This window comes from Lycium barbarum, chromosome 1 (assembly GCF_019175385.1).
Source record: "Lycium barbarum isolate Lr01 chromosome 1, ASM1917538v2, whole genome shotgun sequence".
Taxonomy (NCBI): domain Eukaryota; kingdom Viridiplantae; phylum Streptophyta; class Magnoliopsida; order Solanales; family Solanaceae; genus Lycium; species Lycium barbarum.
The window spans coordinates 165,983,653-166,007,198 of NC_083337.1; the positions used below are offsets into that span (position 1 = coordinate 165,983,653).

The following is a 23,546-nucleotide window of genomic DNA, read 5'->3' on the forward strand; positions in this document are numbered from 1 at the left end:
ATATTACACAAAAATAGGATTTGGTGTAATATTTAGTGTAAGGTTGGAGATGGTCTTATAGTGTTAGCCTTTCTTCTTTAAAAATAAAAACTCAAAGGAGAGTACTTACGGACAATCACATAATCTTGACCAAAATTCTGAGATAAGGCAAGTGAAAGCGCAACTTCCAAAATTTCTCTTAGTACATATCAAGCAACATCTTCAGTAGAACTGCAAGTTGATAACATTTTATACAGGAAATTAGAATTCACAGCTCAGTGAAGTCAATATATGAAACCACTATATATCTCTAGAAGTTTTCTTTGTGGAAATTGAAGCGAGTTGATGAATTTAAACTAAATTCTTGACACAGCCTTCTAAGTGGTTTTGTAAGAGTTGGACTTCCGCAGTAAAACACCCCTGCAATTAATATAGGGAAGAATGTCATTTACATATATAGTAAGTTCACATTCTTTCTAAACACTGGATTCGTTCTTTTAAAAAAGAAAAAAGCATTACTTATTGTGCTTTGAGAACAATAACTTGATGTCAGACTAATTGAATAGTAGTGTTATGATTACCATTACTTGTTCTAAAACTCTTTTGATCATGTGTTCAATGGATAAAGACTCTCATATGATGTATTAACGTGTTATTATAATGTTTAAATAGTATCAAGTCTTTTTATTTATTTATGTTTTTTTAGATAAATATTGGCCTTTTAAGTATCATTATTTGTCCTAAATTTTTGTTGATAATGTGCTCAATGGATGGAGACTCTCATATGATTTATTAAAGTGTTGTTATAATGTTTAAATAGTGGTATGTCCTCTTTTTATTTTATTTTATTAATTTACGGCTTTTTAGACGAATATTGACCTTTTAAGTATCATTACTTGTCCTAAAACTCTTTTGATCACGTATTTAATGAATGGTGATTCTCATATGATGTATTAAAGTGTTATTATAATGTTTTAATAATGGCGTGTCCTTTTATTTATTTTATTTTATTTATTTATGGCCTTTTTAGATAAATATTAACGTTTTAAGTATCATTACTTGTCCTAAAACTCTTTTGATCATGTGTTCAATGGATGAAGACTCTCATATGATTTATTAAAGTGTTATTATAATTTTTAAATAGTGGTATGTCCTTTCTTATATTATTTTATTTCATTTATTTATGGCTCTTTTTAAACAAATATTAGCCTTTTAAGTACGATTACTTGTCCTAAAGCTCTTTTGATCATGTATTTAATGGATGGGGACTCTCATATGATGTATTTTAATTTTTAAATAGTGGTATGTCCCTTTTATTTATTTTTTTTATTTATGGCTATTTAGATAAATATTGGCCTTTTAAGTATCATTACTTGTCCTAAAACTCTTTTGATCACGTGTTCAACGGAAGGAAACTCTCATATGGTGTATTAAAGTGTTATTATAATGTTTAAATAGTAGCATGTCCTTTTATTTATTTTATTTTATTTACTTATGGTTTTTTAGACAAATATTGTCCTTGTCTATACATAACATGTGGAAAATTATTGATCATGCGTGAAGTCGAGCCTAAATGATAATTGTTAGCTATTGACGACAGTCGGCATATGGTATACCTATTCACGATCCCTTAGATTTGTGTTGTCATGCCCCGAACCATGGCCTGGGCGTAACACGGCACTCAGTGCCTGACTGCATGTGACCGAGCGAACCACATGGCTTGCTGAACCATCATGAGGCATACATGAGCGGAAATATAACGTGAAGTGCATGATGAGCTTTTATAAAATATAGTAAGTCATAATATTAAACATAAATACTTGATTAAGTCATGAATGCGGACAATATCATAAGTGAGCCAAACCGACTAACCAACTCTGGAAGTCTAACATGACACTTGTCATGTCTATGAACCCTCTAACATGAGTCTGAAAAACACGTAACATACTTGCTGCGACAAGGCCCCCAGCATACCTTTAGATGCAAAACTAGATAAAGAAAGATAATGCCTAAACCCCGAATGAGATGGGGCTCACCAATAAGCTGGTACGTGCAGATCCTAATGAGCAGAGGCGTCGTCCTGTAAATCCGTACCTGCATCGTGAAATGCAGGCCCCCGGGCAATAAAAGGGGACGTCAGCACATTGAATGTACTGGTATGTAAAGCAACTGAAAGAAATAACATGGGACATGGAATAACATGATAAGAACTAAAACTGAAAACCTGGACATGAACATGAGCATGGGTACACACAAACATATATATATATATATATATATATATATATATATATATATATATATATATATATATATATATATATATATATATATATATATATATGATATAAGCAAAATATGATAAGTAGGGAGAGGATTTCATAAACCGACATGTGATATCACCACGTGGGTACGTGGAGTCTAGTACCTCGCCAGACCAGCAGAGCCCTCATACCTTGCCAGGGTATAAGGTGGTAATGTGCCTGATGGATCCATTCGGTGTAAAATTAAAGTATCGTCCTATCTAGGCGGAGCGATCCTTGTCCTACGGTGGCTACGTAGTTTCAGGCTATCTGAGCCATCTCGGTAATTCGTGCAACTCCCAAAAACATGAACATAATATAGTTGGCTAAGAAGCCCATGATTTTCGTGAAATAACTTGTAATCGTGATTTCACGAAGTAACTTGTAACATAGCTTGTATAATGGTTTCATGAGATAACTTGTAGCATGGTTTCATGAAATAACTTGTATTTAGCATGTATATTTCTTGTATCATGGCATGAAAGTAATTATATGATTTAATTGCATGAAAACTTGTAGACATATAGGATATTCATGAAATAATCATTCTTAGTAAAAAACATGCATGCAAGAACCCATGGAATACAAAATATGGGTTTTCATGGATTACGGACAGATTCTCAATAATCATAATGAGTATCAAAAACACAATGATAGAATAATAGCAATTCAAACATAATATAGTCATAGACATGGACCTAGGGTTATCATGAGCATAGTATAGAATACAAACCCTAGTTTTGTAAAGTTTCATACTTTATGGATTAGGAGGCGTGGGGGAGAACAATGATGTTCCCACACGTAGATAGTAACTCTACATACCTGGTAATGCTCCAAACTTGAATTAAAGACTTTAACTTTGAAGAAGATTTTCAAAATCTTGAATCTTGAGATGGGTTTTCTTGAAAACCCTAAGTTAGGAATGATGATTCTTGTTTAGATTACAAGGATATATATTAGAATTGACTTGGAATGATTAGAATAGGCTTACCTTAGTGTTCTTGATGATGGGAGAGAATAGAAGGTCGTTCTAGGGCTTGGGGGTGTGAAGAATGAAGTGAAAAAGCCTTAAAACGAAGTTTTAAAATTGCTGTCGGACCCATTTTACGCCCTATTTTACGGGGCCCATAAAAGTTTTACGGACCGTATATCCCACCGTAAATCAATTACAGTGATTTGGCTTTCTGGACCAATTTTACGGGCTAAAAATACGGCCCGTATAATTTTCACGGCCCGTATATTCCACCGTAAATCGGCAGAACACTGTTTTAGTAAAACGGACATAACTTTTTGTACAGATGTCTGTTTGACCTCTATAATATACCGTTGGAAAGGTATTTCAAAGATCTACAACTTTCAAGAAGGAAATTGTCCCATATTCCTTATATATTTTTCCGTATACTCATTTTAATTGAGACATGGTGCAAACTCACTTGAAAACACGCTCCGTAGGGTAGCTTCCGACTTTCCTTTGCTCAAGGACTCTTCTCATGTCTTGATTGGGTTTCAAACACCATTTATACACTACTCAAATTGGGTTCATTATACCCCCGTCTTATGAGTCAAATCTTAGCCCGAATGCACGAGGTGTTACATATGCAATTTGGGGTTTTATTTTGTTTATTTGTTTATCCGTAAACTCTTTGTCATCACTCTCAGGATCATCCCGTCACATTGTTCATAAAAATACAATTTCAACATTTTGAGGTCTCCTCCCATTCACCCATGTAATCACCACCTACTATAATATATTCGGCAATCGACACCACAATAAATCTATAATTGACTACGGCTATGGTCTATGACTGCAATCGACTCCATAATAAATTTATAATAGACTACGGCTATGGTCTATGATTGCAATCAACGCCGTACTAAGTTGTTGGGGACTGATTTTTTGATAAAAAGTCGGAACTTTCACCGGAAACTAGATCTGAAAAGTAGATAAATCGGGAGCTTTTGGAGGGATTTTTTTTTTGGGTAATTAAAATGTTGGGTCTTGGGGGCCAAAGTGTAGTTTTCAAAACTTTAGGGCTTGAATTTGACATAAAACTGTCTGAAATACCAACGTTATAAATTGTGGTTGTTCCATCAATTTTTTGAAACTTGTGGCCTTTTGGCAAAACAAGTTTTCAAAGTGGCCTTTTGGCCAACTTCCCCAAGTAACTCAGACTTAGAAGTACTATACATACACAGACAAATCCAGAATTTAAAGTTTCTGAGTTCCTACAGTAATCTGTAATTTAATTTACAATAATAATTGTGTTCAAAACCAATTTATTAATATTTTAATAGATTTTTTTTTAATATATACAGAGTATGAACAAAAGCTACGTAATCCTGAGAGCGCATATATAAAGCTTTGGCTCTGACCCTGCCTGTAAAATATAAAACAGGGAACTTTACAGTTACAAATCCTAGTCGAAAACGAATAAAATCTCCAAGAGGAGAAAAATACCTGCTATGATATACTTTCTCCGTTCCAATTTATGTGAAGGTGTTTAACCAGGCACAAAGTTTAGAAATTTTAGAAAGACTTCTGAAATTGCAGTTTAAGATAAATCATAGATATTTGTGGCTAGCTAATAATCATTTCATTAAGAGTAAAATTGGAAGTTTAAAGTTAAATTGTTATGTACTAAATATAGAAAAGTATCATATTTTTACAGGCTAAAAATGAAAGAGTGTTACATAAATTAGTAAGGAAAGAATTATAACTTTTATGGATTTTGTGCGGGTATTAATTATTCAAATGAACAAGAAAATAAACGTATCAACCGATATATAAATACTCCAATAAGTTAGTTTTTGTAGGAGTAATTCCCAATGACTTAATCCACCCTTAAACCAATCAATGTCTTCTGCACACATCACATTTATGTAGATTTTAAGTTTATGAGTTCTTACATGTATCTCAAATTAACAAATAATTATGAGTTCTTACATGTATCTCAAATTAACAAATAATTATATTCACTGAATTTACACAAAATTATTTATCTAAAATGGAATTATACATATAGGGGTTTTGAGTAAAAGTTAATGGACTTACGTGAACGCATAAGTACTAATGTAGATTTGTCTTAGTTTATCAATTAACTATAGTAAGTCATGTAGTTTAGTGTAAATACCGGGTACGGGTTTCCTCTTCTCAAATATCTTATCTTATCAGTTACTCACTATGTCCCAATTTATGTGATAGTATTTTAATTTACTGGGCATGAAGTTTAAGAAAAAAAGAAAGACTTTGAAATTTATGGTGGTCTAAAACAAGTTATAGATATATTTGGGTGTCCATAAATCATTTTATTAGGCGTAAAATAGAAAGTTTGCAATTAAATTGTTTCTAAATACTGCGCATGTATAACTTTGAGGATAATTCTTAGAACAAACATATAAACATAGAGTAGCTCGTCATTGGCAACTAAAGCTATGTAATGTTTTTAAAATATCTCGTCCTTTTTCTAGGTTGAAGCAACAGATGCATCACCTCACATGGTGAACTACCTCAGGGAGATCAATTGCATGATGAGGACCATCGGCGGAGATTGGATCTTGATGACAAACGAGGGTTCTTCGAGTATTGGCCATTGCAGCAATGACAGACCTCTAAGAACATTAGAACTTTTCCCTGTCGCAACGACTGGATTCAAGGATTAGAAACTTATAAATCTTCTCCTTTGCCTAATTATATTTCACTAATAAGTATGTAGCAATTAGATTAGTAGAGTAGTATATTATTTGAAGAGCACACTTTTGATTCGTGTATTTTGCGTGGTAGTTTGAGTTATGTTAGTTTGAAACATTTTAGCCTTCTAACTTATTTCTACTATTTGTACGTGTACATATATGCTTGGTTAATTGGTTTAATTTTCTCCTAATTAAATCTATATTCAAGTCGTTGGGTTGCCCATTGCCCTAATCATATAAGAGACCGCAACACATTCTCTCAACCAATATATGGACTTAACACTCCTGTCCATGCCGAGGACTCTATTGAAGCGTGGATTACGGGCCCAACACAGACAAACACAATAAAGGGACCGATGGGTTGCCTCTGATACCATGTAAAGATATGACAGTTGAGTCTTTCAACCTCAAAAATTAGTTCACAAGGAAACATTTTTCAAAATCATAATAAAGAGATCAAAATTGAAAAATCATGACTATAAAAAGATCACAATTCAGTTCCTCAACTAATATGCAATTTAGCCTTTTCTATAAATGAAAACATTTAAAATATAAAAGCAAGGTTGAATCGATGAGTAAGGTTGCTCTAGTTGCATAACACCTCCATTAAGTAATATGTATTTTAATTTGATTTTACCTACTAAGATTAGATTATTTGGTTTGGTGTAAATATAATGGGTGCAGGTAAAAGCACTTATATTACGAGAGTTGGTGGTTGAAAAGTACGATGTGATGACTTGTCCGCACTTTGTATTTATATCAACCCAATAAATACATGACACACATCTTCACATATTATTATCACTGAATAATAGTAAATCAATGCACATCCTCTTAATATATGATTTAACATGGTAAATTAATATGATTTAACGTAAACACTTGATGTTAGTACATTTTTTAAGATTTGGCATTCAGTAAACCATGTTTAGCTGAGATTTGACATTTAGACCTCGTTTATCTCCAAATTTCACATTCAGTTCCCCATATAGTTGAGTCCGCTTTCAGAGGGACACTCAAAATTTGTTTTAACTCAAATCAGTTAATTATGTTTTAATCTGACTATCTTCGAACTTATTTTTCACTTTGACTATATATGCCGCTCATGAGTTTGCAGTTTAAACACACAATTCAAAAAAAGATATGGAGTATCATTTTTTCTTAAATTTCACATCCTATCAAACGGTGTTCTATAAATTCTGAGGGAAGCAGTACTTATTTTCACATGATCCATTAATCGAATGATTTTATATTAATACAACCAGCACGATTAATTTATACTCCCTCTGTCTCAATTTATGTGGCACTATTTTATTAGGAACGAAGTTTTAAAAAGAAAGAAATATTTTTTACATTTGTGGTCCAAAATAAGCCTTAGATATTTATATGGTTGTAAATCATTTCATAAAGTTAAATTATTTCTAAATAAATAAAAATGACATTCTTTTTTGGACAGACTAAAAAAAAATGTATCACATAAATCTTGATACAGAGGGAGTAACTAAAAGGATATTTGGAAATCAATAACCACTCAATTAATATAGGGGGGTAAAAATTTGAAAAAGAAACTGAACGACAACAACGTTGATGCTCTGTTTTGTGTACATATTATCTTAGGGGTTAAACTACATTTAATCCTTCAACTTAGGGACCATTTAGACTTTTTTCTCTCCAATGTGTTACATCTAAATTTCCAAAATAACATTTAAATTCTCAGCCCAAACAAGTTAAATCGCAAGAATGAAATCGGTTAATTTCTTGAAGATGATCGAGTCATTTCTACATTTGACTTAATTGAACCTTGTATTTATAGCTTTAGCCTTTGTTGTTTGAAAAAAGAAACTCAAAGGAGTGTACTTACAGACAATCACATAATCTTGACCAAAATGCTGAGATAAACCAAGTGAAAGCGCAACTTCCAAAATTTCTCTTCCAGTACATATCAAGCAACATCTTTCAGTAGAATTGCAAGCGGGTAACATTTTATACAGGAAATTATTAGTAGAATTCATAGCTCAGTGAAGTAAATATGTGAAACCACTATTACTATATATGTCTAGAAATTTTCTTTGTGGAAATTGAAGCGAGTAGATGAATTTAAACTAAATTCTTGACACAGCCTTCTAAGTGGTTTTGTAAGAGTTGGACTTCCGCAGTAAAATACACCTGCAATTGATAGATCATTATATAATAAGTTCTTTCTAAAGATTGGAACATGTTCTTTTTGAAAAAGAAAAAAGCATGCATAATTGAGCCTTACCAATTCGAGAAGATGGATGGGCTGCTGCCAACCGAGAGAATACCTTTTTCCAATTTGGTCTTGCAAAATGTGTTCTTATCTGTTATAGAGCAAGTGTTTGAAAAGCAAAGTTTAGTTATATACACTGACTTGACTGTAAAAATCTTTTTACACTATGGTTTAACCTATTATAGCATATTAGTATCGTGTTTATCATGCTAATGCATAATATCATGAAAAACGGATACAAACTTTTGACTGCTACTTAGTATTGGCAATAAAACAATTAATGCTTATAATTGAGTTTTAATTGTAATATTCTTATAGCCATGGCCTGATTGCTTCAACATTTTTTACATAGTCAGTGCACAGAACTATAACATACTAAAATTGTGAAAACTAGAATGTTTGAAGGGAGAGTCATGGCTAAAGAGGATATATATATACCCGACTATCGGAGACAACATCGAGTCCATTTTTAGCATGTTGTAGTGATTGCACCATTGCAATAAGTGCAGATCTAGCATCTCCTTCTTCATAAACACTAGTCAAATAGTTGTGCATTTCTATCAATTCCTGGTACATGTACAAAATATTTCAAGTATATCAGTTCAATTTATGTCAAGTGAGGGAACTAATAGAATTCTGAGAAATTCTTGTTATTGAAAATTAACTCACATTATGGTCATATTCAGCAATATCATCCATAACACCCTTGAACCAGTCAAATGATCCTTGTTCTCTTGTCACCCAGTAGAAATATGCTCTGTGAGGACCTCTCTTATTACTTGATGATTCACCAAATTGCTGATTCTGCAGTTATTGGATTTCATTAATTTTCATTTTCACATCTCTACTTATTCTTAATTAGAAACAGAGTTCAACTTTCGTACACTAACAGTATAAACGAATTTTTATATAAGGTCATCTAAAAGATAGCTAAAACGTAACTGTCTATAATAAGTAGGACTAGTAACCTCGAAAGGTAGAGTGCTACAATAGGTTAAAGATCACTGTTAGACAATCAGTGTATAGAATTTAAATCCTTAGCAAAATATTGTTTCGAAATTAGGAACTTACAGATTCAGATTCATTGTTTAGAAGGTCCTTTAAAATGCTGATAAATGGTGTTGCTCCTATTCCCAAGCCAATCAATAGAAGGATATCATATTTCTTGTAGTTCTGAGCTGGTGCACCATAAGGTCCTTTGATAGTGATCTTAGGAAATCTGCCTCAAAAGATAAGAGCAATATAAGTTCCATTATGGTTCATGGACATGATAATCAGTAACATAGAACATGCTAACGTACTCGGATTGAGAGTGCTGGACATCTGAATATACTTTAGTTTCCATTCTAACAATACTTCCCTTCCTTGATTGTGCAGCTTGAGGCTCACAGGCCTGCAAATGAGAGCTTATTAAATTCATAAAAAGCTAAATATAAGTAGAAGAAAGAAAAATTGATCGGCTTTATAAGCTGGAACTTAGTAATTAGGCATATTTTGCTCCACCCGGCATCATAAATGAAGGAGTTGAACTTCTATACACTGCCTGTGTAGAAAGTTCTTACACTGTTAGGTCATTTAAACGGTAATTACAAGTAACTGTCAATAATGAAATTATTCACCTTAAAAATAAATTCTAAAAGTGTTGAAATGTTCTTACACAGTCAGTGGATATTAGTTAAACACTTTCTGAAGCTCATGGCTGAAATGCAGATTTTCCTACTATGTAATGGTCGAGTTTCAAACCACTAATGATATGGATGAATCACCAATTTTGACAATTTTTTGTAATATTAGCTCATTAGACTTCTAGAACTTATTGAAAGTGATTTGGAAATGCAAGTTTAACAAATTTATTACCTTCTCAAATCTGGTTTTAAGCTCTGTAGTCCAGTCTCCCAATGTACGTATATGGACACTTAAATAGTTGTCGTCTGGTGCTGAAGTGATTGAGAATGGATGCCTGTAAAAATTAACAAAGCCCCTTAGTGAAAATAGACCGGACAGATTTCTGTATGTGATCATTGCATAGTTTGAGTTTCTTCAATTACCATTCAAAAGTTGATATATCTGGACATTTAACAAAAAGGTACATTCCACTCTTATACTTGAATCCTGGAGGTTTACTCATGTATAATGCTAATACATTCCCTGTGTATGTGACAGCCTGCAATTTTTTAGCACCAAATCAAAGCTGAATTCAGCATGTTTTGCTATTAACATAAGTTGATGTAATGAAATAAAACTTATTTGAAACTAAAACCTTTATGATATTGACATGGTAGCTGTGCTCATAGACGATGAGAGTTCTTTCCGTAGCATATGTAAGTAATGGAACTGCAAGATACATCCATGTCTGCAGAGCAGAAGTATAATCATCACTAGTTTGATAGCAAATTGATAATGTTGGAAATAACTATTGGGTCGGGCCCACCCATAAGGGGTGTTAATTAGCCCGTTAGCCCATTAACTTGTCCTCCTCCTGAATACTGCCTAAGACGTATAAATACATCAGTATGGTTGTTGGAAAGACAATGCTTTTCCACATTAATATGATGGCTAGGGTTTGACAAGGAGTAAATTCTCTGCATCTTCCTAGAGAGGATTTTGACTGGAAACAAGGGAATTCCCCCATCTTGTGAGGATTCCTAATGACCGGTAACACAAGTCGTGGTTGCTATAAATCTGCTTCCGCTAAGGAGAAACCCGTAAATCTACTGAACTAGTATTTTCGGTTGAATACTACAATTAACAATTAAAAAGGCCACAAACAAGTGAACAGAGTTTTTGTGGACAACATGATTGATGCATTTTCAAGTAACCATATAACACTACTAGAATTTCTACTCTTACTGCAAATTAAAACTAGGAGATGTCAACATACCGTCTTTTTGTACCATTCTGTAGTAAGGTATATGAAGTATCCGTGGAGAATCAAGAGGATGTAGACGAGGACTAACAGATGATGTGCATACCAAAACGCGTTAAATCCTGCTAAATGATGGAACGGCCATGGCAATTTGATGACGTTCCTTCTGAATGAATGTAAAGCCAATGTGAACGAGAAAAGCATGAAAAGTGTCATCAGAATGCCAGTTACGCCAGGGATAGATGCCACCAGATCCAAGTAACTCGGTTGATGGTAGTCGAAGTTGCTTCCAAGAAATGTCATAAATTTACTTTGTGGACATGATGTTAGTTTCACAAAATTGCAACTTGTATGGAAAAGCGTGTGAATAAACATCGTGATAGCAATTCCCAATGCAATTATCTTGTGGAAATTGATGTTATCATCGAAGGGAAAAATTGAACCAACGAAAGTTTCTCTTAGCTTAGTAAGTGTTCTTCTGCATACAGGAAAAAGAATGAGAGCCATGTTGAACTTAAGTGTCTCTCCTGCACCTTTAGCTATACAAACGCAATAACCCATGATCTGAAATGCTGCTTTTCTTTTAAATTGTTGAAACTTCCAAGTGAAGAGTATTACGTTGATGCACAACCACAATGTTAGTACCCATATTCTTTTCCAATTTTCTTGTATTTTCTCTGATGTTTTGTAAAAGAATTTGCTGACTGGAGTTCTGTATTCTTTTGGGATCATGGTTTTTGCTAGTGTTTGTGATCTCTTCAGAGTTTTTTCCCCTTCTTCTGATCCCACCATCCCTCTTAGTAGAGCTTCAAGTTGCCACATCTAGAAAATGAAAAATTAAAGAAGAACGCTATCAATAGGATCATATATTTTAGTCTTATACCACGCAATGAAGCTCTGTCTCTAAAGAGTTTTCATAAATTCAGTTCTAATAAGTTCTTATGGCACGGCGCGAGGAGATTTATCGTCAATACGATGATTGTAATAGAAAGTTGGAAACTAGAAGCATGACTGGTGTCTTTGAGGTCCAAGATAATCAGAGCGAATAACTTATATGGTCACTCAACTATAGCAAATTATCTATTAAAGAAAACTAGTCTAACTTGAGTGACTTTATTGATACAAAATAAACATAAGTGACTAGTGAATAATTTGCTATATTTGGGTGACCATATAAGTTTTTCACTCAGATAATCAAACCATCACTAACGGTAAAAAGATGGCAACTTTTTTGTGGTATCCTTACCTCAATATATCCCAAATGATCAGGATCAAGCTCTTCCATGATTAAAGCTGCGTATGTCGCTGCATGTTGCTTGAATTTTGACAATTTGTTTGCCGAGGCGCTCATCACTAGAACCTTTTTCAGAAAAAGAAAATATTAAGAAAGGAAAAATTGAAGGAGAAGAGGACAGTTTACAAGAAAAGTTTTTCTCACCTCCTTCACCTCTTCCTCTGATAGTTTCCCATCACCATTCTTGTCACACCTGAAAATTACCATAATTAGTCCTTCAGAAAGAGGAAAGGCAGTAAGTTTTTATACAAAAACGCTTGATTAATTTCTTAAAAACACTTGATTAATTTCTTACATGTCAAAAAAAATATGAAGCCTTGCATCAAGAGATTGAGTTGATATGTCTTCCCAAAATCCTCTCACTTCATCTATTGTTATACCATCTTCCGTGTTGATCTTCCTACGCCTTGCCAACGTATCGAATAACTCTCCAGCAAATTCCTTGCTTTCTCCCATACCTATGATGTTAAATATAGAAATGTTACCTTCTTCTCTACTGAAAACAAGTTTATATAATGCCTGTTTCTATAGGAGTTGACAAAAATACCAATACAGGTCCCAAATTTCTCTCTGAAGAGCCTCCCACTAACTGCATTTTGATTGAATCGTTTCTCCACACTTCGCCAGGCATCTCCCTCCTTCCCTGTTGTTAAAGATATAATTAAGTAAATAAAAGTTAACTTTTCTAACAGTTTTAGCTTGTTGATAAGATTGTCATACTATTCAATATGATAGAGGTCCTCAGTGGCGGATGGAGTATATAATCGACTAGTTTAAGTGAACATAGCATTTTCGACATTAGGTAAGTTATAGTGTTAAGCTTTTAGACGAGACTATCACATAATTCGATATGGTATCAACACAGACGAAGATCCTGAGTTCAAGTCAAACGGCATTCTATAATCAAAAGAGATTCTTTCACATTCTTAAACCACGAAAAAAGAATTAGGTCCACACATGAGGGGGCGTGTAGAAAATACAATTCAGTAAATAATTGCATACGCTCGAGCAGTTAAATACCTGTAGTTGTTCTGTCAAGAAATCGCAAGCTCTTGAGCCCTCTAGAAGCTCCTGATTGCATCCTCCCCATTCTTGGAACGACGCCATTTCTTCTTCTTGAAATGCTATAATTTTTCTTGAAAGATTTTTGGTTTACATTATCCGGAACATCACTATCTATTTCAGCATTTTCAAGAATCCATTTCACTGAATTGTCTCTAGGTAATTCCCCATTGTCAATGGGCAACATACTATGTGATTCTCTTCTCCTTTGAAGAGCTTCAAAATACTCTGTTTTGAAAAAAATTGGATGAAAGAGAGATTTTAGACAGGAAGCACAGAGGGAAAAAGAGAGGAGAATTCTTTAAGTCAATTGTTTGAAATTGCTATGCTTTTCAAAAACCATAGTGTCCCCCAACTAAAAAGCAACCAAAATGAACATTTTATTCATTGGACAAAGTCTTATTTCTGATGATAACTTTTTTATCTCTTTCCTTTGAGTTAATTGAATCTTTTTTAAACAGAGCCAAGGAGTAGTTGAATAATTAGTTTAGTCACTGGATGACTGGATTTTGTGCATAAGATACTGCAATTTGCTCAATATCCCATAATGTGAATACAATATTTTAATTATAGGCATACCTAGCAAGCTAGAGACAGATCATATGATTAAATTGTTAAATATTCTACCAATGTTCAAATGCTTTCTTATGACAGAAATTCTAGGGAATTAAAATGGGTGGGGGAACATGCATCTTTTTAGACGTGGTTCAAATTCTTCAATGCAAGAAGTAGTCATTTGGGATCCCGATCATGCAAGTACTTGTGACTTGTGAGCACGTTGTCGTCCACTGCTTTTATTATTATAAATTTTTGTTGTTCTTCTTAATCTTTTTTCTTTTTAAGCTTTTGGGTTCTGAAAGTTTTTGTTTTTTAAAATATCTCAGCTTCAACATGGTTTGAAGTTTTGACAATGCTATAGCCTATAGCAAAGTCGGAAACTTTGGGTGGGACCGGTATTCAAAGTTTAGCCGCCATTTGAAATGTAATCGAAAAATAACCTCTTTTTAATCCGAAAATAAAATTTGGACAAGAATATTCATAGTAAAGGAAGGGGAGCCTTAGAGCAACACTAAAGTCGTCTCTGTGTGACCTATAGGCAGGGGCGGAGCTAGCCCTTTGGGCGTTAGCTTCGGTCGAACCTAGTAGATTTTGTCCAAACCATATATTTGTATTAAATTTTTTGTCAAATATGTACATATTATTAATTAAGAACCCAATAACTTTAAAGAATTAGAACCCCGAACCCACAAGCTTCGAGTTCTGGCTCCGCCTCTGCCGATAGGTCTGTTTAGAGCAGTCACTAGTGCTTGGCGTGCGGGCCTCCCCCGAACCTGACCCTGCTAACGCGGAGTATAATTGGTTCTCCCCAAAAGGCATTGAGGCGCAGCAGTTAACAGGATATCGAGGTAAGGTACTGTTTCGGTGCGGGCCGCAAGAGCTGTGTACCAGAGCAAGAGAATCAAAACGGTACCAAATCAAGAGAATCAAGGCAAAATCTGAACTCTAGCTATAACCACAAAATAACACGGGTCAAGGTAGATTTATTAGTTCAAACTCGAGCAATTTTTCTCAGATTTTGAACTGCGCATTTAACGGGGGTCTGGTCAATTTATCAATGTGAAATTGAGCTTGTAATAATCTTAATTCGAAGCAATCTCGAAGTTCTTATTTTAAATGGTTTTGCTAGAGAATAGGATTTTAATAAATGGAGTGTAACCGAGATATACCGAAGCTTAAGATGAATTTAAAGGCTAGATATTTGCACGTGATCAACTTGCCAAGCTATTAACAAGTTAATCTCAGCTAATATCAGTTCATTCGAAAGCTTAAAGGTATATTGACTTTAATTGGTGAAGTTAAGTGCACTCTAGTCTCTCTTATGTGATCACTGAGCCGAATTGTGTATAATAAACCTCAGGAACTCATTTATACACCGGAGCCGAATTCTTACTATTTTTTCCTCTCTTGCAAGCCTTCACTCTGCATCCTTTATTTATTACATTTAAGATTTTCGGTTCTACTTGTGCTCCTGGTTTTCACTGTAACAGATAGATCCATTGGCACGGGGACGCCATATCCATATTCCCTGGTGTAATGGCGTCCCCGTACAAGATTGAACTACCTCCATACTATTGGCATTAATTAAGTTAAAACCTCTATTCTCGTTGTCCCTATTGGGGGCACTTACCCAAAAAGGACAAGAGGAGGAAAACACAACTGTGTAGTGAAGTTGACCTCAGAATGTCACACTGGCCCAAATCCTCTTCCAAACAGTTCCTCAAATAAAGTCATTTCAGGGTATAAAAAAACTTACCAGATTAGAAGATTAGAAAAACTCTTATCATGATCACATCCAAAGACAGCTCAAAGTCACTCATTTACAATAATCCGTCATTGTCTCAGGAAACTCCCAACTCTGTTTCCTACAAGAGGTTCAAACAAATGAAACTCTTCCCAATCACTACAAATAATTTAAAGAATAGTATACATGAATTACATGTAGGATAAATAGTTTTCCATTTTCTTCTTTCTTCTTTCTTCTTTCATGGATATGGCAACCCCGCATTCAAACTCCTCTACTCAAGGAGCCTAACAGTGGCCTCTTCCACTTTGCTTCCTTGATGACTCAAACCCCAACTATGATTAGAGGTGGAGGGCCCTTACCGCGAAGCTATCCCTCACTCGTCCATGTAGTTGAATTTCTTATGTACAGGTTTTCTTCCATAATCCTATAATGTCTAATTTCTATGGTCCTAATTAATAGTAGTGAGAGGAAGTCTTGAATCTCTCAACGAATGAGCGTCCTCTGCAATATGTTTTACATCTCCGTTTGCTTGCTTCAGTGATTTTCCATCCCAAAATGACTTCAACAACTCCTCGAAAGAAGGAGTTTTGAGCTCTTCAATGGAACCAGCACTTGGAATAGTGAAAGCTCTCTTTTTCGGCGTAGAGCAAGATGGTTCGTCAACCTAAATACAGGTGACAAAGATTTGGATAAGTACATGAATAATGTCGTTCCAAACAGAATAGACACTCAAATTCTGTCAAATGACGCAATGTCCTTACCATGTACTCTTGTGAAAGACAATGTCCTGCATGATCTGTAATTTCAACAACCTTGTGGTGGTGTCCACTTTTCAGTTCTCTCAGCTCTCCACAACAAGGAACAATCAACGAATCAAGGTTCCCACAAGCATCACGGTCAAGTTGTAGAGAATCTGCAGAATTTAATTTAGTTAATTAGATGACACCAAGCAGGCAGTGAAAGTCATTAATATATGTGTAAAACTTGATAACATACGGTCAATGGAACAGAGAAGGTTTTTGCTGGCAACATCAGTGTCTTGAAGAGTAGATGACACGCCAGACGAAAACTGTGCCCGCAATGCTTCATTGGCATTCATTCCTTCACTAAAAAAATGTAAATAAATAATAAGTGAAATATTGGAAATATGAGACAAAAAGCCTTGAATAACAGGTGAATCAACCAACCTAACAATTTTATCCATAAACGCAACGTTGCTTTCCTCTAGACTGATCAAAGAGCGTTGAGCATTCGTCCACTGTTCAGCACCCAATTTTGCCTTTTGTAGACTGCATAACATATTCAAGTAAGCAAGCAAAATTTCAGACAGCCGAAATTAACACACAAGTACTCTTCACAAGTGATATGAAAAATGCTAGGAGAACATACCAATTCTGTAGCACCTCCTCCATCTCTTTCTTCCCATTTTCCACAGAAGCAGTATCCTCAAGATAATGGCATTCAGCATTTTCCATATAATTGGTCCATTCGGCTTTGACTGAAATAGTTGAATCTTGCATAGTTGACATCTCTTGTTTTAATCTGCTGGTTCGGTTGTAAGCACTTTCTCGAAGGTCATCGATTGCGGTTTGAACCTAGAGCAAATCAAATAAAAAGCTTAATTAGCTTTCGCAACCTAAAATAGATAAAGCAATAAGTCAGTGATTGTCCTCCAGGATCCATGATGCATTCTGCTTATCACTTATAAACGGAGAATAACATTGTTCCGTCATTGAGTACTAGCACTAGAAACAAAATTCCAACATAACCTAGGCAAGGTATGAAGGCCACACATTATCGTTGTCACCCTGTTCTGTTCGATTAATGAATCTTTTCTTGCCATATTCGTAGATCAACGAAGTTATATTAAGTAAAAAGTTCAATTAGCTTTCGCAACCTAAAGTAGATAAAGTAATAACTCAGTGATTGTCCTCCAGGATCCACGATGCATTCTTCTTATCACTTATAAATGGAGAATAACATTGTTCCATCATTAAGTGCTAGCGCTAGAAACAAAATTCCAACATAACCTAGGCAAGGTATGAAGGCCACACACTGTTGCTGTCACCCTGTTCTGTTCGCTTGACTAAAAGAAAATGATTTTTTTCTTGCCATATTCGTAGATCAACGAAGTTATCTTTTTGCCTATGCTTAGGAATAATAAAAAATTTAGCCACAGCTGTATTGATGTCTTTATTCTATGACTAAGAAAATGACCATACCAATTTTTTCTTCCTAGCATTTGATCCTTCAAGAAGTTCTGCCACTTTCTGCAAGATTTGCCTCTCCTCATTGGCAGCACATTCCTGTAAAAGGGGGGATATATCCACATAAAACGGGACTAAAATGCATATTGACCTTCATTAAGTGAGAGAGATGCACATGGATGACATCAATCACCTCAAACTTCTTTTCAAGTTCAGAAAACTTCTGGTTACTGACGGTCTGTGCATCTTCAACTATATCGCCCAATTGGGAGACATGCGTATCTAAAGTCTTAAAGAAGTTGCCAGTAATTTCCGAGAATGACCTTGATGTTGTGATTGTCCTGCAGTGAGCCTAAAAAGCATCCAAACCTTATCACCCAAACTTGGGAAGGAAAAAAGAGGGAGATACAGATAGGGAAACTGAGGGGTGAAGGTGGGAGAGCTGACAAATAGGAACTGCTGATACCTCACGTTGGTGTGCTGCAAATGCAATTAGTTTCTCCTCCTGGCCGTGAAGACTCTTTTGAAGAGCATTAACTAAGGTATTGGCCTCAAAGGCAATCTCCTCAAAAAGCTACATTTCAAAAACAGAAAATAGAGATAAGCGGAAAGTGAATATACTGCATGGAATTTCTCAGAGAAATTAAAAAGAAGGCATACCTCTCGAAGAGCAGATGAATGTTTAGAAACTTCAGAGTTTAAACGATCAAAAGTTGACTGAGCATTGCCATCGAGCTCCCCAGCCAAACCATCTAAAGCTTTGATACCAGTACCAAACATGATTTTCATATTGTCTAGGAGGCCTCGAAGCTTTTCCATAGCCTAAAAAAAAAGAACACCAAAACCCGTGGATCAACACGAGTACAAGACTGTGAAGTAGAAGTTTTGAAAGTGTTTTATAGAAGCGCTTGTGAAATTTCTCAAAAAGGGTCTGTACGGGGTGATAAGCACATCCTTGTCTAGGCAATATTGCAAAGGCCCCCAATGCTAATTTAATAAGTCAAGGATGCCTACATCCTTGCAGACATGACATCATGAAAGCAGTAAATTCAGTAGGAGCGAATACAGAAGTCTATTTTATGTCTTTCCCCATAAACATTGTAGAGTGTCTTCTTTAAAAGGTATACGGTCAATTTTAAGTCAAGTATACCTCAAATCTTTTTTCTCCGATATGGTAAAGGTTTCATAAAAGAAATAAAGGGGTATTACCTCAATCTTGGTAGACACAAAGGACTGCATGTCTTCCTCCATGTGTTTGAGTTGTAGCTCTTGTTGTGTGGCTGAGGAAGCAACACTCTTATGCAGAACTTCAAGTTGTTGAGTTAATTGGGATTGGAACTTTTGGATGAGAACTTTGTTTCCATGTTCTATTTTGTCTTTGCGCTCTGAAATCGACCATTATCAGTAAAGTGGGTGCAATGGAGCCTTTATTTTGGGAAAGAAAAATCATAGGGATTCAGGTCTTAAAAGCTGTTGACCTACCAATCTTCGCAAACAAGTTAGAGACATCTGATGCAGCATGTTCCAGCTCAGCTCGAAGTTCAAAGGCCTGCTCAACCAGTGATTTTTCTGGTAGAATACATACGTTTAAATATCTCATACAATTAATCCAAAAGATAAAATGATTCTACAAAAAACCATAGACTCCATATTTGTCTCCACTGATGAACTTGGTAATTCCTTCAAGAGAGATATGATCCCCCAGCCACAAAATGGTTTACAAGAAAAATTAAAACCTTGCATTAACCCCCCACCCCTGTAAAAATATATTCCCCTCCCAAAGCTGGTCTGTAGGAAAAACATGCAATTTCAGCAGAAAGCAATTCCAGATGACTAATCAAAAGAGTCTGCCTTGACCATGCGCAGAGGATGTTGTTTACCAGACTTTAGAAGGTTCGTTATCAGAAATTCCTTTTCTCTAATTGTTGCAATTGCCAGCCTATGTTTCTCTTCGAGATCAGCCAAAGTATGCTGAGTTTCCTTAAGCTTTTTCTGAAAGACACAAAATTATTGCTAATATCCATGAGAAAGGGTTGGACAACAAAAGATCGCTTCTGAAATTAGGTGGGGGCAGATCTCCAACCTCTGTCTTGTCAAGTTTGTTACTCAATTCAGTGGACAACAACTGCTGAGAATTGTACAGTTCCTGAAGCTCCATGAGTTGCTGTTTGCAGTAGGCAAAAATGTAATGAGTTATGAGTTTTCGATGATCACTACGAGCTAGCTGAGTAATTAATCGGTAGTATACCTTGTCTTTTGATTCTGAGTTCAGTTCCATCCGTTCTATCTTTTCAGACATTGCCTGAGAGAGGAGAAAAACATATTGACCATAAAACATATTGACCATACATAAGAAAAGATTACAGGATAATTGAATCAATCAGTGGATCAGTGAGCAGGGCCTAACCTTTTTCTCTGCTTCCTCTTGGAGATATCGATCTCTTGGTATGTAGATACCATTCTTCTCTCTTGCAGCATAAACCTCTGTTATAAAATGGAAATTTATGTAATCAAAACATAAATAATTTAAAGCAACTACCACCCAAGATAGAGATTCATGTACAAAAAGAATAAAGCAGTATAAAACCTTGCTTCAGCCTTTCAATCTCAGAATATAAGTCCTTCATCAAGGCAGATTTCATCATCTTCTGGTTAATCTATAACAGCAAAAGAAAAAAGTTAAGGACAGTTGAACTAAAAATCTTTTGAGAATGCTTGATTGACCAGAAAACTGACCTCTGGCTTATTTTTTATGTTTTTGGCACGATGAGCATAATCTAAAGTGCTCAGTGTCTCTTCCATAGAGTGAATGGAGGGTGATATTGTCGCAATTATGCATGTCTTTGTTTTCCCTCCCAATGAATCCCTCAACAACCTTGTTATTTTGCTCTCCCTGACATACCACCAACAAATGTTTCTCAGGGTATGTAAAGCTTCATACATATTATATTGTGTTAATAGATATGGATCTTTTAAGCACCTATATGGGATATGACCAGAGTGCTCAACTAAAGCATTTATAACACGACCAAGTGTAAGCAAACTCTTGTTGATTTCCCCCGCTTCCCTCGCTCTGCCCTGCAAAAGAAAATCTATTATCTAGAACAGCTTGATATTATATGAACAGGAAAAACACAATCAAAGTGGGAAAAAGAACTTGAGAAGTCTCTTCCAGGATAAGTTGCCATGAAAAAGGTAAATTTAAGACATTGCAAAGCAACTATTGCACACTCATTCATTTGTTTCTCTTTATTTTATTTTTCCTTTTCTTACTAACAAAATTGCTAAATACAAAGGCAAACGAATTACAGAATTTTAATGTCTCACCTCTCTTGCACCAGAACGTGAAATGTTTTCAGAACCTGCAAGGTCTACAAGATTCAGTTTGCCACATTTGATCACCTCTTCACCTTCTGGAGTATATTCCTTGATGTGAATTGTGATAGAGAATATAGAATGAGAACGACTGCTCTGTTTGTTTAGAAGAGTTTCTGCTGTACGTCTTTTGGCGGAACCTTTCTCCAATATATTATAAATTTCATTTGCAGAGCTTACTAATTCCTCTTCCAGGCCTCTAACAAAAACTCCACCCTTACCATCCTCCATCAGAGCTAATGGTTTCTTGGATTTATCATCTATAAACTTTGTAGTTTCCTCTGGAGCTAAAAGATCAGATATTTCCTCGTTATACAGCTCCAAAAATGTTACTTTCACGCTATATTCAGCACTTTGAGCTTCCAATATGTCAAAGATTTGCTTAATAGCTCGTGGGATAACACCTGCATCACTTGGAAATTCCCCATTCTAAACGGGGTGAACTGTAATTTATTATTATGAAGAAGAAAAGTAGCATAAACAAATTCATCTCTAACAGCCACAAACCTTCTTTCTTCCCCCTCCCTCCATTGTATAAGTTTTCCCTGTTCCTGTCTGCCCATAAGCGAAAACGGTGCAGTTGTAGCCCTCTAGAACTTCAAATACAATCGGGCAGATTGCAGTATCATACAAGTCCTTCTGTTTGGACGTAGGACCAAAGACCTGGACAGCATTATCCAACACAATGTTAGTGTCATCTCAGAAACACCAGATGCCTCATTCACAACCTTTTGTTATTTTCTCAGCAGTGCCAAAAAAAAAATTAATCTAGTAGCATCCGGACTCAGTCAATCAAGCAAGCAAATACACCTCAATCCCAAACCAGTTGGTGTTAGTTATATGAAACCCTCGTATCCATTCTCCTCCAAAACAGGTAATGTGTCCGAGTTATTACATCAAACCCTCTACCTTCAACCCTAAGGTTATGGTTCGAGTCACCAAGGGAGCAAAAAAGGTGGGAGCTCCTGGGAGGCATAAGAGAAAAAAAATTACTTCTTTAACTATCCTCTCTAGTGTTCTTTATTTTTCTTTTGGCCCATGTTCCTTCTACCTCTCTAACCCACAAAGGTAGGGGATAAGGTTTGCGTACATCCTACCCTTTCCAGACCCCAGTGGGATTACACTGGGTATGCTATTGTTGTTGCCCATGTTCCTTCTTCCTATATCTATTTAAGTGCAAAAAAGGTGGGAGGGGGATAAGGATAAATAATAGAGTAGTAGTAAAAGAAATAGAGACCTTATCAAAGACAAATGTTTTGTCAATCTGCTTATTAGCTATGTTCTGCATAGCAGAAATTTCTCTTCTTCCCTCATTGCAGGAAATCACTGCTGGTGTATTCAATCTCATCTCATCCTCACTCAATGGCCTGCATATTCCCATCAATTCATTAACTTAAACCAACACTAAAGCTCCAAAAATGTACTACTACTAACCTGCAACGCACAATAACCTGCACATTGACGCCTTTATCTTTGTTTCCACTCATATTCCCTTCCGCTAATCGCAGATCTCTAACCGCCTTTTCGCTAGACCGCGGCGTCTGTGATGGTGATCGCGAAACATAGCCTCTTCTCTGTTGCGATGACTCCATTTCAACAATACTCTCCTTGGTGTAGCAAAAGAGAAGCTTTTCCAACTAGAATGCGCTGTAACAGTTTTAAGGATAGGTAAAATGTTAACATTTTCACGTCAAATTGAAAACGATTGATCGATGCTAGAGATTCATCATTCAAATAACAAAATCATGAAAGAAAAAATAAATCCGTTAATTGATTCAACTGCATTTATACGTACGATACAAAAAACAAATGATTAATTTACTTACCGACGATCAAATCGCCTGCTTGGTTGCCGTTGAGAGATTCAACAATGTGAAGAACAACAACGGCGATATTTTAGAGAGAAGATTTTGTTGAGAGAGAGAATTTAGTTAGTTTGATTTGAAAAGAAAGAGACTTATGATTTTGTTTTCTATTAATTGAGAGAGGAGCTGTGTGTGTATATGCGCGTGAGGTGAGATAAATAAAGTTGAAGAGAAAGCTCAGATTTTGTGGCTTTTCAAATTGATTTTTGACCGTTGTAACATAAAAACAAAAATAAGAAAAAATTTAAACTTATTAATAGAAGGATCACCTCTAGATATGAGATAGGGCATTCTTTTGCTAATTATTACATGAAATGACACACAGTTTGAATATACGACAACCTCAATCACA

The 23,546-nt window shown here is 35.4% G+C and overlaps 2 protein-coding genes across 2 annotated transcripts; both read right to left on the reverse strand.

Moving 5' to 3' along the window:
• Positions 1-7,876: 7,876 nt before the first annotated feature.
• On the reverse strand, positions 7,877-15,886 carry LOC132605329 (putative respiratory burst oxidase homolog protein H). Its single transcript, XM_060318514.1, has 16 exons — positions 15,757-15,886; positions 13,401-13,670; positions 12,928-13,023; positions 12,676-12,838; positions 12,525-12,573; positions 12,333-12,446; positions 11,102-11,908; positions 10,481-10,573; positions 10,269-10,384; positions 10,078-10,180; positions 9,522-9,613; positions 9,292-9,439; positions 8,890-9,024; positions 8,659-8,787; positions 8,233-8,311; positions 7,877-8,138 (listed from the first exon to the last, which is right to left on the reverse strand). Exons 2-16 carry the CDS (start codon positions 13,627-13,629, stop codon positions 8,029-8,031), a joined length of 2,463 nt encoding a protein of 820 aa, XP_060174497.1. The 5' UTR covers positions 13,630-13,670; positions 15,757-15,886; the 3' UTR covers positions 7,877-8,028.
• Positions 15,804-23,343, reverse strand: LOC132605319 (kinesin-like protein KIN-5D). The gene is made up of 23 exons (XM_060318506.1): positions 23,156-23,343; positions 22,764-22,976; positions 22,567-22,696; positions 21,837-21,992; positions 21,282-21,758; positions 20,935-21,032; positions 20,691-20,847; positions 20,542-20,611; positions 20,362-20,438; positions 20,203-20,256; positions 20,038-20,118; positions 19,835-19,946; positions 19,437-19,523; positions 19,164-19,339; positions 18,615-18,776; positions 18,421-18,528; positions 18,148-18,306; positions 17,970-18,053; positions 17,137-17,342; positions 16,935-17,036; positions 16,744-16,853; positions 16,509-16,660; positions 15,804-16,411 (listed from the first exon to the last, which is right to left on the reverse strand). Exons 2-23 carry the CDS (start codon positions 22,919-22,921, stop codon positions 16,196-16,198), a joined length of 3,132 nt encoding a protein of 1,043 aa, XP_060174489.1. The 5' UTR covers positions 22,922-22,976; positions 23,156-23,343; the 3' UTR covers positions 15,804-16,195.
• Between the last annotated feature and the right edge of the window lie 203 nt (positions 23,344-23,546).

Excerpts from the sequence above, each read along its gene's own strand:
- LOC132605329 (XM_060318514.1), bottom strand. The coding sequence starts at position 13,629 with ATGTTGCCCATTGACAATGGGGAATTACCTAGAGACAATTCAGTGAAA. Across the intron at positions 9,614-10,077 it reads TTAAAACCAGATTTGAGAAG|GCCTGTGAGCCTCAAGCTGC; the intron begins GTAATAAATTTG and ends TCTCATTTGCAG. Across the intron at positions 9,440-9,521 it reads GTCCAGCACTCTCAATCCGA|ATTTCCTAAGATCACTATCA; the intron begins GTACGTTAGCAT and ends CTTTTGAGGCAG.
- LOC132605319 (XM_060318506.1), bottom strand. The coding sequence starts at position 22,921 with ATGGAGTCATCGCAACAGAGAAGAGGCTATGTTTCGCGATCACCATCA. Across the intron at positions 20,439-20,541 it reads GATTGAAAGGCTGAAGCAAG|AGGTTTATGCTGCAAGAGAG; the intron begins GTTTTATACTGC and ends ATTTTATAACAG. Across the intron at positions 20,119-20,202 it reads ACTCAGAATCAAAAGACAAG|CAACTCATGGAGCTTCAGGA; the intron begins GTATACTACCGA and ends TACTGCAAACAG.